The sequence below is a fragment of the Rhinichthys klamathensis genome, unplaced genomic scaffold (assembly GCF_029890125.1).
Source record: "Rhinichthys klamathensis goyatoka isolate OS25496 unplaced genomic scaffold, OSU_Roscu_1.1 h1tg000282l_1, whole genome shotgun sequence".
NCBI classification, from domain to species: Eukaryota; Metazoa; Chordata; class Actinopteri; order Cypriniformes; family Leuciscidae; genus Rhinichthys; species Rhinichthys klamathensis.
Genome location: NW_026606801.1, coordinates 308,670 through 325,000, shown reverse-complemented (window position 1 = coordinate 325,000; position 16,331 = coordinate 308,670). Strand labels below are relative to the sequence as shown.

The 16,331-nt window shown below is 36.7% G+C and overlaps 2 protein-coding genes across 4 annotated transcripts in view; one reads left to right on the top strand and one right to left on the bottom strand.

The window, feature by feature from the left end:
• nlrc3 (NLR family, CARD domain containing 3) overlaps positions 1-10,384 on the top strand; it is a 13,352-nt gene extending 2,968 nt beyond the window's left edge. For both annotated transcript variants that reach the window (XM_056269563.1, XM_056269562.1), the window contains exons 2-19: positions 633-825; positions 2,037-2,297; positions 2,376-4,161; positions 4,830-4,916; positions 5,539-5,622; positions 5,839-5,922; positions 6,481-6,564; positions 6,654-6,737; positions 6,846-6,929; positions 7,017-7,100; positions 7,200-7,283; positions 7,924-8,007; positions 8,161-8,244; positions 8,545-8,628; positions 8,738-8,821; positions 9,009-9,092; positions 9,890-9,973; positions 10,199-10,384. In XM_056269563.1, the coding sequence (XP_056125538.1) occupies positions 732-825; positions 2,037-2,297; positions 2,376-4,161; positions 4,830-4,916; positions 5,539-5,622; positions 5,839-5,922; positions 6,481-6,564; positions 6,654-6,737; positions 6,846-6,929; positions 7,017-7,100; positions 7,200-7,283; positions 7,924-8,007; positions 8,161-8,244; positions 8,545-8,628; positions 8,738-8,821; positions 9,009-9,092; positions 9,890-9,973; positions 10,199-10,289 (3,411 nt within the window). In that variant the 5' untranslated portion in view covers positions 633-731 and the 3' untranslated portion in view covers positions 10,290-10,384. The remainder of the gene's footprint in view (positions 1-632; positions 826-2,036; positions 2,298-2,375; positions 4,162-4,829; positions 4,917-5,538; positions 5,623-5,838; positions 5,923-6,480; positions 6,565-6,653; positions 6,738-6,845; positions 6,930-7,016; positions 7,101-7,199; positions 7,284-7,923; positions 8,008-8,160; positions 8,245-8,544; positions 8,629-8,737; positions 8,822-9,008; positions 9,093-9,889; positions 9,974-10,198) is intronic.
• Positions 10,385-10,656: 272 nt separating this feature from the next.
• On the bottom strand, positions 10,657-15,865 carry cluap1 (clusterin associated protein 1). 2 transcript variants are annotated; one of them, XM_056269556.1, is made up of 13 exons: positions 15,751-15,865; positions 15,347-15,407; positions 15,139-15,250; positions 14,939-15,023; positions 14,600-14,779; positions 14,307-14,486; positions 13,652-13,785; positions 13,169-13,310; positions 12,886-12,958; positions 12,432-12,542; positions 12,285-12,337; positions 11,591-11,650; positions 10,657-10,869 (listed from the first exon to the last, which is right to left on the bottom strand). In XM_056269556.1, exons 2-13 carry the CDS (start codon positions 15,366-15,368, stop codon positions 10,693-10,695), a joined length of 1,329 nt encoding a protein of 442 aa, XP_056125531.1. In that variant the 5' UTR covers positions 15,369-15,407; positions 15,751-15,865; the 3' UTR covers positions 10,657-10,692. The 2 variants fall into 2 exon arrangements, with proteins under 2 accessions (XP_056125531.1, XP_056125532.1); XM_056269557.1 differs by lacking the exon at positions 11,591-11,650.
• Positions 15,866-16,331: the final 466 nt, after the last annotated feature.

Below are 16,331 nucleotides of genomic sequence, written 5' to 3'. Positions count from 1 at the left end.
CCATGACTGATGTACTTCACTATCACTCGTCACGCTCAACCGTGAGGTTTTCAGTTTGTTCTTCAGGGGTTTCTACATGAACCTCAGCATCTGCAGAAGCAAACGCTTGAGAGCGTTCTGCTGACTTCGCCGTTTCTTTCTGCCGCTGTGTGTCTGTCATATGGGACTCATTGTGTTTGAGGAGAAGCTCAAGGTTGCAGTTTCTACCTCACCTGAACTCCTCCTTGTGCTTGTTTTTCTTCTCATTTTGAGTCTACATGCTATGCAGATTGTTTTGTTGATAGAAATTCACCTTATTGTAGCATACAATTTTCAGTTTTCTTAATTCTGCTGGCTTCTAACCTGCGCCGCGCATCTGTTTCGGACAGATCTCGTGCTGTAACCATAGTAACACGATGTTTGTTGATGCATGTGGGTAATGAGGTCAGGTCTTGGTTTCCACTGAACTGATATGTGCTGGAATACCCTGTTCATTTACTAGTATACTAACATCACTAGAAGAAACCATGCATGTCAGTGCAATTCCACATTTCTTTAATTACAAAATATACATCTAAGAAAATGTGAGCATTACTTGTGTGTGCAAATCTGTCATACACAATGCCGTATCCATTTGATTTTGTGTGTTACAGGGGAATGGATCCTACTGAATCACACTGATGGTCTCATACCCAGCACACACACACACACACACACACTCGGACACGCTTTCCTTTTAGCGCTCTGCTGGGATGGCTAGACATGACCATATCCCATGGGAGGAATACTGCTACCTGGATCTGAAGTCCAATGCTCAAAAACAAGAGACTAGCAAAAGGATGGAAGGTAAAGATAGAGAGCCCACAAACACATTTCACTTCTAAATAGGATATATTGGCATCGCACACCCACTAGCACAAATAACTTGCTTTTTGTAAAGGTTTAAAAAAAAAAAAAAAAAATTACAATCAATATTGGGTATTTTTCCCCATCATTTAGCGCTAACTTAAAAGAATAGAAAGAGATTATGGCAAAGACCCTTTTAAGAGTTAATAGTTGCATTATCTAGAAACTTTAGCAGATCTGTGAGTGTCTGTGCATAAAAATTACATTAAAATATTACATTAAAATAAAATACATAATTTTTTATTTATTGTATATTTGTATGTATAAATATATTTGTATTTTATATTTTTTATACATAATGAAGTAGTATAAATGTACAATACTGACAATTTCTCTGTCATCACCAATATCAGCCATTAATAGTGAATATTAAATACTTTAGCAGATCCATACATGCCAAGTCAAGTCAAGTCATCTTCATTTATATAGCGCTTTTAACAATGGAGATTGTTTCAAAGCAGCTTTACAGAGATAAACATACAATTTACGGTAACAGAGATGCCTGTGCATAATTGTTACCAATTTACGGTAACAATTATGGTAAATATGTGTTACCAATTTACGGTAACACAGGCCTGTGCATAATTTTTTTTAAATGCTGTAATATTTTTTATATATTTATATTTATATTTGTATTTCATATTTTGAATTAAAAAAGTAGTATAGATGTTTAATACAGACCAGTTCTTATTTCCTATAATCATAACAGCTATTAATATTAAATATTAAAATCTATAGGCTACATTTAAAAAATGTTTTTTTTTTTCATTTTTATTAATTACAATGATCTTCCATTTGTTAACATTACGTTGCATAAACTAACACTGAAAAATACTTCTAAAACATTTATTAATCTTAGTTCATGTCAAATTTCAACATTTCCTAATACACTATTCAAATTAAGTTGTATCTATATTATTTAATAGACCTGAGGTAACAATGAACAGTTGTATTTTTATTAACTAATGTTAAGATTAATAAATACTGTGACAAATGTATTGCTCTAATGCATTAACTAATAAAGTGTACAATAAATCTAAAGTGTTATCGGATTAATTTTCAGTACTAAAAGAATTTTTTTTATCTTTGCATTCCTATTTCTAAAAGCTTATGCTACATGTTCTTTGTGTATGTATTCGTTTGTTCTTCAGATCCCGGGTGGTTACGCAGACACCAGGCTTTGTTGCAAAGGTTCTTATCCACCTCCATCTTGGTAAATGTGGTCCATCACATGAGAAAAGCAGACCTGCTCAATACACAGGAGGTGGGGCTTATCCAGGAAATGGGGGCTTTGAAGGATAAAGTGCATTTATTGGTTGAGTTCCTGTCTGTCACTGATCCACATGGCGCCGCCCTTCAGACTTATCTTCAAAGTTCACACCAGACTGAGTACAACCTTATAACTATACATGGTATGCATGACTTTATTTGTTCTTTTCCAATCATTTTTCATCCCTGAGTTCCTCACTTCTCCCTCTTTCTCTCCGCAGACTCTGTGGTTCGACCGCATAAAGACGCTCTACTTCAGCGACTCAAAGACGATGAAAAAACTCAAGCCGGTGGAAGCTCACACGGTTCCTCTTTCCTCCTTATTGAGTGCGTATCTGACCTTCAGCAGCGAGAACACGACCTTGTGCAGGTGTCAGTCAACAGAGGGGCGGGGCCTCTTCACGGTCGAGCGCTGGGATTGGACAAGCTGATTGTGCCTTTGACGAGGGTTAGCACCGCCCCACGTGTGACGCTGACCGTGGGCGTAGCTGGCAGCGGGAAGACCCGAATGGTCCACCGTTTCATCCAACTTTGGAGCAGCGGTCACATCTATCCAGAGCTGAGTCTTGCGATCCCCATTGCATGCTGGGAATTGAGCAGTTTCGATCGGTTATCGGTCGAGCGCTTGCTACGGTTGTTCGTTCCATATGATAACATGGATGTAATTACTTTTAATGAGTCCTGCAAGATATTGCTAATTTTGGATGGGTTGGAAGAATTTCGCCAATCGTTGGATTTTGCAGATGCCCCGCCCACTAGCGACCCTCGTCGCGAAATTCCAGTATCGGACCTCATTGCGAATATTGTACGAGGCAACCTGTTGCCATGGGCAACGCTGTGGCTTTTGTCAAGGCCTGGCGTTGGGGCAAAAGTTCCGGCGGGATTGGTCGATCGTGTGACCGAAGCCCCGCCTCTTTCGCGAACGCAAATAAAGAATTATATTGATCATTGTATAACGAACAAGTTAGATGTGTACTCTTTATCACAAGAGAGCTCATCGTCTCAAACGTACACACCTGAGGATGTCTCCTCTCAAGTGTGGACTTACCTGAATTCTCAGAAACCGTTGCTCATTTTGTCTTCCGTCCCCGCGGTCTGCCACATTATCGTGACTACATTATCGCGCCTTATAAAATTGGATTCAGATTCCACGCCCCTTCCGCGGACTCTTACAGAAGTCTATGCCCACTACTGTTGGCCACAGCTCTCTGGATCAGACCCGGCCAGTGGCAGCATCAGGAAGCCGCTGAGCTCTCTGGGTCGTCTTGCGTTTTATAGCCTTTTACGGCGACGGTATACATTCAGCGAGAACGAATTGCGAACTTACGGTGTTGACGTACCTCCTCAGGTTGGGACTCTCGGCCACCGCATCCTCCAGCGCAAGCAAAGCTGGTCGTACGATAGCGTGGTGTGGCAGTTCACGCACACGTCTGTGCAGGAATTCCTGGGAGCTCTTTTTTACTACGTTTCGTCAAGGCGTGGGATGTTTGATCTGTTCTCCGAAAGTAGTGTCTCCTGGCCCCGCATTGGCTTCCACAGTCACTACCGTGCAGCGCTGCAGAAAACCAACCAATCGGACGCCGCAGCGCAAGGCAACCTCGACCTCTTCATGCGCTTCTTGTCAGGGCTGATGTCTCCGGCGGTCACCGCTTTGCTAGGTGGTCCTCTGGGCATTTCCCGCGAGGAGCAGGTGACCCAGCGCACCACGGCGACAAATTTGCTTCAGAATACGGTGACGGGGACAGGAGGCGACGCCGTAAGTATGCGCAGCGTCACAATAGTCACGTGTCTGGCGGAGCTGCAACAAGGGGAGTGGCTACGGTCAGTCGAGGAGGATCTCATTAACTGCGGCCTGCGGGGAAAGCTGAAGGGTGGAGTTTGCTCTGTGCTAGCTTACTTGTTGCAAGTATCAGATGCATGTACAGAAGAAACGCAACTGTCTAATTGCCTAGACTCCTCCTCCCTAAAGAGGCTCCTCCCACAACTGCTGTACTGCAGTAATCTGAGGTAAAACGTGCATGTAAATACAAAGAAAAGGCCCTTATAGGGTTAGTTTACCCAAAATTGAAATTAATGTCATTAACATAGACTGTAAAAATGGTCATTAATCACTCACCCTCATGTCGTTCCAAAGCCGTAAGATTTTCGTTCATCTTCGGAATACAAATGAAGATATTTTTTATGAAATCTTAGAGCTTTCTGTCCCTCCATAGACCTATAGCTAAGCAACTACCACTTTCAAGGTCCAGACCGATAGGAAAGATATCACAAAAGTAATCCATGTGACTCCAGGGGTTTAACCTCGATTTTATGAAGCGACGTGAGTGCTTTGTTTGCACAAAAAAAAACTTTATTTACGAAAATATTGACCTGCAATCCAGTAGGGGGAGCACCACGTGTTGTGTTGACTCAAGACCGGAAGTTGTTCTGTGAACGCGCTTTGGATAATATTATTATAAAACAACATGATGGTGAGTAATTATTAATGACAGAATTTTTGGCTGAACAACCCCTTTAACACATCCTTCAATTTACACTGGCAAATGCAAACACAAATTATGAAATAAAAGACAGTAAAAGTAGTCTCTACACTTTGAGTGATATATTTCAGCTTGTGTGTGGAATAACAAAACGTTTTTCAATTTAAATATATTGTGTATCCTTTGTAATTACAGAATGGAAAACAATGAATTTAAGGAAGGTGCCATGGAGCTGTTGGGAAGTCTGTTGAGTGCCAAAGAGTGCCATATTCAGATGCTCAGGTACCAATGTTATTTTAGGATTATTGATGTACTATTATTACGTTGAAATTGTTTTTATTGTAATTTTAGTCAACAAGTAATTTTGATGTGTGTAATTTTTATTAGATTGTCTCTTAACCCTAGTGAAAAAAACCTATATCAAAATGTATTTAAAATAGATTTTTTTCATACTAAGTATACTACAAATCCATCAACATACTTACTGACATATCGCTTGAGACTTACTGATATAAATGTATAATAATATTAAACTTTATTTGGAGAACTTCTTTATTGCACAATGCACATTTCTTAATATTAAGCCTAAAATGTGTTTTAATATCACTATTAGTAAGGATAGTATAGTATATAATCTTTAAATGCAAGTGCACCTAAAGTACTTGCAATAATTCCATTTTAGCACAATCAAATATACATAAGTGCAAAAGTACAAAATTAGTTGTTAGTATACAAAAAGTACAATTGCAGGGTATTTATATTAAGTATATGTATTTGTAGTAGACTTAGCATAAAATAAATATAATTATACTACACTAGAGTAAGTCTTCATTATATAATTCATATTTTTTCAAATTTATAAAACTTATTGACTTGTTTAACTCTCTTTCTCTCTCTTTTCTAGTCTGGCTGACAACTCAATCAGCAGTAAAGGAGTTAATCCACTCAGTCGGGCTCTACTCGTCAACCGAACCCTCACGGCCCTGGAGTCAGTGACTTTATTAACAACATTTAGTTTTGTTTGTATTTGTATATTGTATTTTTGTGCATTTTATTGTATTTTTAATACTATATTTTAACATGGTCACTGAATAATATAATGCAAACTAATGTGACATGTCCTTTCCTTTGCCCTTGATCCTAATAAGCTAAACCAACAAGGGAAATTGAGGATGTTAAATAAAATAGATCTTGTTTCTCTTAGCCTCCGTGGCAACAACATCGGCGCCAAGGGAGCGAAGACCTTGAGCGAGGCACTCAAAATGAATCAGGTCCTCGTGTCAGTCAAGTGAGTTCTAATAAACCTTTATAGAATTGTGACAGCTGTCATTTATAATATAATATAATTAGTGCTGTCAAGTTGATTAATAGTTTTCTAACATAAAAGTTTGTAAATATACATATGTGTGTGTGTGTGTGTTTGTATTTACAAACATTTATGTTAGATGTGATTAATTGATTTGACAGCACTAAATATAATATAATATAATATAATATAATATAATATAATATAATATAATATAATATAATATAATATAATAGCCTATAATATAATTAAATGGAATATAATATAATATTAAATTACTTTAAAATGCTGTATTTCTAATTTCATAAATTATATTAATAAAATAAAAAATGAGGTCCTTTTTTCAGTCAAGTGAATTCTGATTAGCCATAACAAAATTGTTTAGAATATTTATATTAAATAAAACAATTACAATTTTTAAAATGTATTTTTATTTTATTATTTATTATTAAATAAATTAAAGTAATAAAAAACAACTTGAATGTCTAAATTTAAGTCCTAAAGTATTTAATATGTGTGTTTGTGTGTTGATTCGTATAGTTTGCAGAGTAACCAGATAGAGGATGACGGTGCTCGTGCGCTGGCGGAGGTTCTTCAGTCAAACCGAAAGCTCACCACACTGAAGTGAGTCTGTGTTTCAGTGTGTGTGTGTGTGTGTGTGTGTGTGTGCTTTAACAGAGCATCATGCAAATGCAAATCTTCATGCATTGCAGTCTTCAGAAGAACGGCATTGGAGCAGAAGGAGTGAAAAAAATCGCAGACGCCCTCACAAAGAATCAAACTCTACAGGATCTCAAGTAAGATTCTCAAGTGTGCTTAAAGTCTGATTGAGTGATTAGCGGAGAGATGAAACTCTCTATTGAGAATAATTGTGTGTGTGTGTGTGTGTGTGTGTGTGTCTACAGTGTGTCCGGCAATCATCTGGGTGATTTGGGAACAGTGGCTCTGGCTCAAGCGCTTATGGTCAACCACGTTCTCCACACGCTCAGGTAAAACACAACATCAGTTTAGCAAGTTGATTTCACACTGTCCACTACAGAAGCAGCTCTGACTGAGTGTGTGTGTCTCTGGTTTAGTCTTCAGAGTAACTCTGTGAGTGACAGAGGCATTAGAGCGCTCTCACACGCTCTTCAGTCAAACCGAGGACTCAGCTGTCTGAAGTATGTCATGCACATGTCAAACTCCACAGTATTAAACTATTAAACATTTATGTTCTGGCTAAGAAATAATGCTGTTTTTGTGTATATTTTTGGTGGCAGTCTAAGGGAGAATTCAATAGGAGTTTCTGGTGCCAAAGACATCGCCAAAGCCTTAAAAGTCAACACGTGTCTTAGAGAACTCGAGTAAGTACACATGATTAATATATATATATATATATATAGTATATTTACACATATTTATTATATTATAAATATGTTAGATTTGTATAATATAGATATTTTAATATTATAAATATGTATTACAAATTATTATAATCAACACATACATACTTATTTATAATAAAATATTTTTTATAAAAAATAAAATATTACAAATATTTCATATAAGTAAAAGTAAATAAAATGTAAATGAATAAAATATGTTTAATAAAACATATAAATATAATTTTTATTTTAATTAATATTAAATATTTTATAGTCTTTCATAATTATAATTAGCTTTATACATGTGTATTTTTTATATACAGTAATAATTTTGGATTTTGGTCAGTTGCAATTTTTGGGATTATATTAATTTAAATTTAATTTTAATATTAATATTGGTATTAAATTAATTTTAATATTTATATTGGTTATACCAATATTATTCCAAATATCTTCTTTTTTGTTCAGAAGAAGAAAGAAATTAAATTTTTGCTAATTTTCATTTTCACCCTATTGAGCTTTTGTTATCCGCACAACTCACTTCTTCATAATGCAACACTTTTCATTGACCTGAACATATTACAATCCATTCATCTGTGTTTTATCTGTGTTTGTGTAGTCTGACCGCTAATCTTCTTCATGATGAGGGTGTGACGGCCATCGCTGAAGCCATGAGGGTCAACCGAGCGATCACATCCTTACAGTGAGTTAAATCAACGGAACTTAAGACCATAGACACAAACTAATGAGAACCTTGAAGATCAACTTTGTGACTGGCAGTCAGGAAATGATATCATCTACTGATGTCATCCGTGTTAGGATGTGAGGTCATGCTGTGTGTGTGTGTGTGTTTCAGCCTCCAGTGGAACTTCATGAAGGCTGGAGCAGCTAAAGCTTTAGCTCAGTCTCTCATGAGCAACACCTGCATTCAGCTTCTGGAGTAAGACTGTCTACTCTACTAATCAACCTGATCCTGTGCAAAAAGATCTCTTTTTTTCCTCATTAACACTGTATTTTAGCACCTTATATTCTTCACTCTTAGAAATATAAGTTCTTTATTGGGATCGATGGTTCCATGAAGAATATTTAACATCCATGGAATCTTTCCATTGCACAAAACGTTCACGCAAAGAAAAAAGAACTCCTTTTGGTTCTTGTTGGAATTAACCTTTATTTTTAAACAGTGCATGTCTCAACTTCATTGTACAGGGACGTGTGTGTGACGAATGTTTCCTCTCAGTCTGCAGGAGAACGCTCTTGGTGATAATGGTGTCATTGCTCTGGCCTGTGCTCTGAGGTCAAACTCTTCTCTCGGTGTGCTCTAGTGAGTCTCACTTCAGCTGTCTTCATATTTCATGGCTGTTTGCTAAAGCTGGTAGTGTCTGACCTTGCGTGTGTGTGTGTGTGTGTGTGTGTGTGTGTGTTTTTTATAGTCTTCAGGGTGTATCAGCAGGTAAATCAGGAGCCGTTGCACTAGCCAACGCTCTGGTCGTCAATGAAACCCTTCATACACTAGAGTAAGTCTTCATTTTCATTTCATCTATCTATCCATCCATCCATCCATCCATCCGTTGTTCTGTGTGTTGATCTATCTATCTATCTATCTATCTATCTATCTATCTATCTATCTATCTATCTATCTATCTATCTATCTATCTATCTATCTATCTATCTATCTATCTAATGTTTCTGTTGTTGTTTTAGTCTGCGTGGAAACTCCATCGGGATGGAAGGAGCGAAGGCGTTTTCCAGCGCTCTAAAGAACAACAGGGGTTTGAGAAGTCTGAAGTATGTCTACAAACACCACATTATTTACTCTATATATTCCTACATCCTAATCTAAACATACCTGACAGATACACTCTAACCCTCTGTTATATCACTAAGTGCACGTGTGCTTTGCAGAACTGTGGCTGGTATCCAGTACAGGAATCATGCTTTTGTTTGGGGCTCATTTTTTTAATTTGCATATTTTTTTAATATACAATACTGTTCAAAAGTTTGTAGTAATTCAGATTTTTATTTGATTTTAAAGTCTCTTCTGCTCACCAAGGCTGCATTTACTTGATCGAAAATACAGTAATATAATGAAATATTATTACAATTAAAAATGGTTTTCTATTTGAATATATTTTAAACTGTAATTTATTCCTGTGATCAAAGCTGAATTTTCAGCATCATTACTCCAGTCTTCAGTGTCACATGATCCTTCACAAATCATTCTAATATGATGATTTGCTGCTCAAGAAACATTTCTGATTATTATCAGTGTTAAAAACAGTTGTGCTGCTTCATATTATTGTGGAAACTGTGATACATTATTTATTCGTTGATTATTTTATAGTACAGCATTTATTTGAAATTGAAATCTTTTGTAACATTATAAATATTTTACTGTCACCTTTGATCAATTTAATGCATCAATGCTGAATAAAAGTATTATTTTAAAACAAATTAGCATTAAAAAAATGCAAATAAATGTTGGCATGTGAAGTGAATTCATCTTAGCATGTGAGAAGATGCTTGCATCTCTATTGCCAAACAGAACATGAATGTTAAAATAACATATTTGCACATGTTTGTAGTCTACAGGAGAACTCTCTGGGGATGGACGGAGCGATCTTCATCGCGACTGCACTGAGAGGAAACCATCAGCTCACCTACATCAAGTCAGTCTGTGTGTGTGTGTGTGTGTGGGGGTTTGTGTGAACCGCTGTCTGTGTGTGAGAGGTTTAACCGCAGAGTGTTACGATCGCATGATGGCGCATGTGGTAAATGTTTGCAGAGGGTGAGGCTGTGATTCTGAAGACTGATCATTTATATTTTGCAGTGAATGGCACATTTCACTCGAGTGTGAGATTTGTCTGTGATGCGTGTCATGTGTTTCTCTTCAGTCTCCAGGGTAATGGCATCGGGGAGTCGGGGGCAAAGGTCGTGTCAGACGCCATCAAAGCTGGTGCACCAGATTGTGTGGTGGATATCTAGTTCAAAAAACATGTTTATTTAGTCATATTCATGTAAATAGTTTTGTTTATGTATTAAAGTTGTGTAATAATAAATGTTTATTTTATAAAACAGAACTGACAGAGATGTTGCCATAATAAAATAACAATTTAGTTGAACTTTTACTCAAATGAATACAAATAACTGATAATTTGAAAGGCAATTGAACAGGCAGCTACACTTGAATACAAACAAGAAGATATATTCATTTTTGGGAAATTACATTTTGGTATTTACATTGTAAATTGTCACATTCAGTTTGATGCAGCAGGTTACATAGGAATTGATTCTTGAAAAGTTTAAAGAAGGCCAACTGAGCGTATTTTTCCATGTTAGCGTATTAATGTTTTTCCATGTACAAGCAACTGCATGATCAAGTTGCATGTTAAAAGTCATTGTCGCTCTCCTCAAGGATTTGTGGGTGTAGTGATCGCTTTGACCGTCCGCCTTTGGCAGAGGAGCCCTCCAGACTGTCATTGTCTTCGTCCAGATCCTCGTTTTCCTCCTCATCTTCCTCACCATCTTCATCATCATCGTCTACGTCAATCTCACTGTTCTCTGACTGCAAATCAAAGCACATTGTGAATTATATAACAGAAGACACACACAGCGGTCAGTGGATGGCGATTGGAACGAGGCTCAATTAATACCCCTAATTCAGAAGTATTAGAATGAGTAATTATGAGAACGTCCACGAGTTCACACTCACACTCAAACACACCAGTGTTGTTGTAGATAGCTAAAACAAAACTAAAATAAATTTTATTAATTGAAAGCCATCTTATAAAATATAAATATTAAATGAAAAAACATCAACTTTAAAAAACTTTGACCAAGTTCAGTCAGTTAGTCTAAACTTGAAAGAGAACCTAAATTACTAAAACTGAAATAAAATAAATAAATCTATAAATCTTTTTACTTTTTTAAATCTATAAATAATAAAGTGGTAAATTGTTTTTTTTTTGCGCAAACACAGCAAACTTACTTTATAAAATTGAGGTTAAACCACTGGAGTCACATGGATTACTTTAATGATGTCTTTACTATCGCTCTGGGGTTTGTAAGTGTCAGTTGCGTGGCTGTCAATGGAGGGACAGAAAGCTTTCAGATTTTATTAAAAAGATCTTCATTTTGTGTTTCCCGAAGATGAACGAAAGTCTTACGGGTTTGGACCGACATGGTGACAGAATTTTTATTTATGGGTAAAATAACCCTTGAATACTATATAAATAACACTGGCGCAAACACGCACTCAAACACACACACACACACACACACGCCACCTTTCTTCTCTTTTGCTTCCGGCCGCTGCCGGATAGACGAGCTCGTTCCTTTACTCTGGGCTTGAAGAACGAGTGCAGAGGAAGAGAAAGAGAGATGGAGTGAAAACGGAGTGAATGAAATGAGAGCTGGTGGCATATACAGTGTAGAGATCATGGAGGAAAAACAGGGAAATGTGAAGGGAGAAAAAGAAAGCCAGAGAGCTTGGAAACCATGATTGGCTAAATAATCTGAAGAATATAACAGAATAAATGAGGAAAAAGTCGGTTCAGTGTTGTTATTGCTAACTAAAACTGATCTTTATTAATCCCTGTTAACTCTTAGTTCATGTTCGCTCAAGTCCATTAAATAATATTAACAGACAACTTTTGATTTTTATTAATGTATTAGTAAATGTTGACTTTAAGATAAACACAGATTAAGAAATGCTTTAGAAGTATGTTTCATTGTTAATTTAGGTTAACTAATTTAGTTAACTAATGATAACAAATGGAACCTTATTGTAAAGTGTTACCAAAAAAACTGAAAAAAGCACAACTTTTCTAAAACTTAATCTAAAATGAAAATGAAAACGGAAATAAAAGCTAATTCGAAATATGAATTAAATATTCCAAATGTTTAAGAATAATACTAAACGAACAACTTTTGTTCGGTATGATGTATTATGTATGTGAACGTGTGTGTGTGTGTTCTCACCTCTTCACTGTCTTCTCCTCTCATACTGCCAATGAATCGAGCCCCACCTCGACCTGCAGAAACACACAAACACAAATCAAGTACGATCAGATACAGTATGTGTGTGTGTGAGTGGAGCAGCAGATTATGCTGAACGTCTTCCGTCACCTGACATCTGAGCGTGTCGTGCGAGGTGTGATCTGGGCTGCTGCCCGTCATCCATGTCGCTGTCAGATCCTTCATCCTCTGGTATGTCCACATCTGAGTCTTCATCTTTTGCTACAGAGGAAGAGAAGCCGTGAGATATTTGACGCACGTCCTGATTTTGCAAGTTAGACGTGTTCCTGAGTCAACATATTTTGTTGATCCTGGAACAACATTCCAGTATGAAAATGTGATCCTAACCATATCCCTATCCCTAAACCTAACCCTACCCACGAGTTATCTCTAAAGACACTAATGTAGAAGCACCAAACCCAGGTTGTAAGTCTAAACTTGAAAAACTGTAAACTTGTCCCTCAAATCTGATTGGTTGAATGGAAAGGGGTTCCAGGATCAACAAAGATGCAGGTTCTGCATCTTCGACAGTTCAAACGTGTGTGTTTGAATGTGTTCGACCCACCTCCACTCCTCATGAGTCTCTTCTCCTCCTCTTTTAATTTGTTTTGTCTCATTTTCATTGTCATTTCTGCTTCCTGGAAGAAAACATCAGCATTGACTTTTTAAAGTGAATTACTGAGGTGAATTTGGGTGAAATATGACAGAAATATCACGTTCTTGATAGGTTTCAAGAGTTCCACTCATTGTTGTCCTTTGTTATTTGTATATTTAGCTGGATAGATGAAATGATGAGGTTTAGGTACAGGCCTCATATGAGTACCAGAGAGAGGCTCCACTGGTCGTACCTCGAAGCGTTCCTGCTCGGCTCTGTGATAGTCGTCTAGCTGCTGCTCCAGGAAACTGAGGTTACGGAATTTCTCCACATACGTCTGGTACTGTTTCTGCAAGTCTTCCTCGATCTTCTCATACTCATCCATAAACGCTGGACTACATATTGAAACACAGTGACAGAGAGTGTTTTAATAGTTTGTGCATTTGTATATTTTGTGCAGCAAGGGTTAACTAGAACTAAAACCATAAAAAAGTTTAAGTTAAAGTACTAAAATAACTAAAACTTAATACAAATTTTATATATATATATATTTAATTTAATAATAAAAATTATATATTTTTTTAACTAATAAAAATTACAAAAACACAAAATAATTACTAAAACTTGAACTAAAATTGAAATAAAAATGAATATAAAAATAAATTCAATGAATTCAAAATATTAACAAAAAATAATAGTATATGAATGATAGTGAAATGCCACAGTAGCAGCTCACCGCACGCTCTGTAGAGTTTGTAAACGCTTCTGGTTTCTCTCCAGGTCCTGTTTCTTCTTCTCGATTTTGGCCTCCAGACTGGCCTCATCTGACGATACGTTATTGAGCAGATCCTTCGTCATTTGGATGCTCTCCTGAACACAGACAAACAAAGATACACAAGGATAGATGTCATTCAGACCACAAAATAACATCACAATTCTCCAAAGATGTTCCTACTGTTCTTTTTGCTTGGTAAATAATTCAACTACACTACTCACTGAATGCACTAAAATCATACTTTTTAAGAACTGACCTGAAAGAGAAAGTGATTTTGAATTGATATAAAATAATTAAAGTTGTGTTAAGATGAAATATAACTTCTTAACACGATCATAAGGCCACACAGAAATCATGTGGCCTTTTTGTGTACGTGTGGTTTCAGTTGTTTTTTCGTACATTTTGAATACATTTTAGTATGAAAGTTTTTGGTGAATCATGATTTGTTGGTGAAAACGTTCGTACGCGGATTTCATCGACAAAATTTGTGCGCACACATGCTTAGTGAATGAGACCCTTTGTTTTGGCAATATTGAAAAGCCATCTAAAGCATACTGAAGTGATCATATAACATGAAAAACATGATCTTGTGAACCTGCGAGGATCAGTGTTTTACCGTAACGTCTTTGACAGCCGCTCTCAGGGCTCTCTCTGTCTCAGTGATCTCCAGCGGTCGGGCTATCGCAGCCGCCCTGCTCTCTCTCAGGTCCTCTTCGTGCCCCAGCAGGTCAAACAGAGCTGCTCCCTTTGCTGTAATTTCAGATCCCAGCTGACGTGCCACCTTTAAATCAGCAATCTGCGCACACACATAAACAAAACATCATGTAAATGATTGATTATGATGACACTAACTCATCTTGAAAAGTCTGCTTATGTTTGAATTTATGATATATATCGAACTCAATTTACCTTTGACCCCAGATCAAACTTGAACTTGCTGTTTTCGTCATTGTTCTGGTCACCACTGGCGTTCTCTTTGGTTTTCATGGCATTATAGAGGATGCTGGTGATTTTCAGCATCTCTTTGACAGCGTAACCATCTGCCTGATATAGACGCTTAAGATTCAGCTTCACATGAGCCTTGGTGGCCTAGAGAAACACAGAGAACATGCAGTGAATTCAACACATGCTGTATTTTGATAGCTCACGTCTACATCAGAAATTATTCTAAACATGTTTTACCCATTCTAGACGAAAAAGTCTTAAGTGAACAAATATGATGATTATTAGCACAATAATATAGTTTACCATAAATTGGGCCACAGCTTTGATGAAAAACACCCTGTCTGATTCGGTGTCAACATCACTGGGAATTTCCATCTGAGGTTCATATCTAGGGGAAGATACATACAAATATTTTTTTTATATATTCATACATATTTAACACACATAGCTCTGAATTGAATGTCTCTCTGCCAGCCTCTCACATGTATGTTTATATGTATTACCTCTTGACGAGCCAGATGAGAATTTCAGCTACTAAAGGAAAGTTTGGAGATCTGAAGTTTTCCATGGAGATGAGACGAGGATACCCGAGCGCTCGCATCATCTCTGTAAAATCTACATATCCAGATCATAACATAAGTCTTTAACAAATATTCATACACACTACATACTGCAAATATTAAAGTAGTACTTAGGTTTAGGTTCACTTACTTCTCAGATCTCTAAAAGACATGATTGCTGTCTTTTAATCCAGTGAACACACGACTGTCACCTATTATAGACAAGAAGAAAAATGACATTCCACTAAAAGGAATACACTTTCATTGTTAATGTACACATAGTTAAGATTTCAAATCTCACTGGAACCATATACATATATATATATAAAAAGATAATATATTTAACAACTTGTGACTTGATGAGGGGTAAATATACTAATTTCAACAAGCCTCATCAGATAAAAGCAGCTAGTTTGCTTGATCGTCGACTTTTACCTTCCCTCTCAAATTCATGTCCAAATCCTGACAATCGAGAATTATAACAAACCTGTTACCGTTTTAGTCGTAAATCATGTAAAATAAGAGGGATAATTAGCATAAAAGCGGAATTCTTACATGCATACGCGTCTGTTGCTGTATTCGTCACTATAGCAGCCAAACGGACCTATGGAAGCCCAAAAAGGACAAACAAAATTACAAATGCGAAACGCGTTTTCTTAAAACTTTTTTCTTGCGAAATTAAACCAAACGTCTGGTATATCATAATAATAATAACGATCTCAACAATAATCCGATAGAATGTTCAATACAGTCAATAATTTTAACGGATGTTTTTAGATTATAATATATGAAAAATACACAAACAATATCGAGAATATACAGTAAAAATATGAATGCAAAAAATGAGAAATGAACCACAAAAAAGTTCTCTGCATTATTATTTCATTTTTTTCCCAATAGCTGGCGTCTATTCTGTGACTTTTAGGGGAAATTTACACAATTACACACACCGTTCATTTCTGTATGTACATGAAGGTTCCCCATTATTATTAAAATATGCTTATAAATAAGATAAAAATGTCTTTCTCTGCATTGTCCTTCGGTGATTCACATATTTAACGGCTCTGATTCACAGTTTTAGGCATGATGACGTAGGCCCTACGTCATGCCGTTCGAACGCGTCGCGGCGGTCTCTG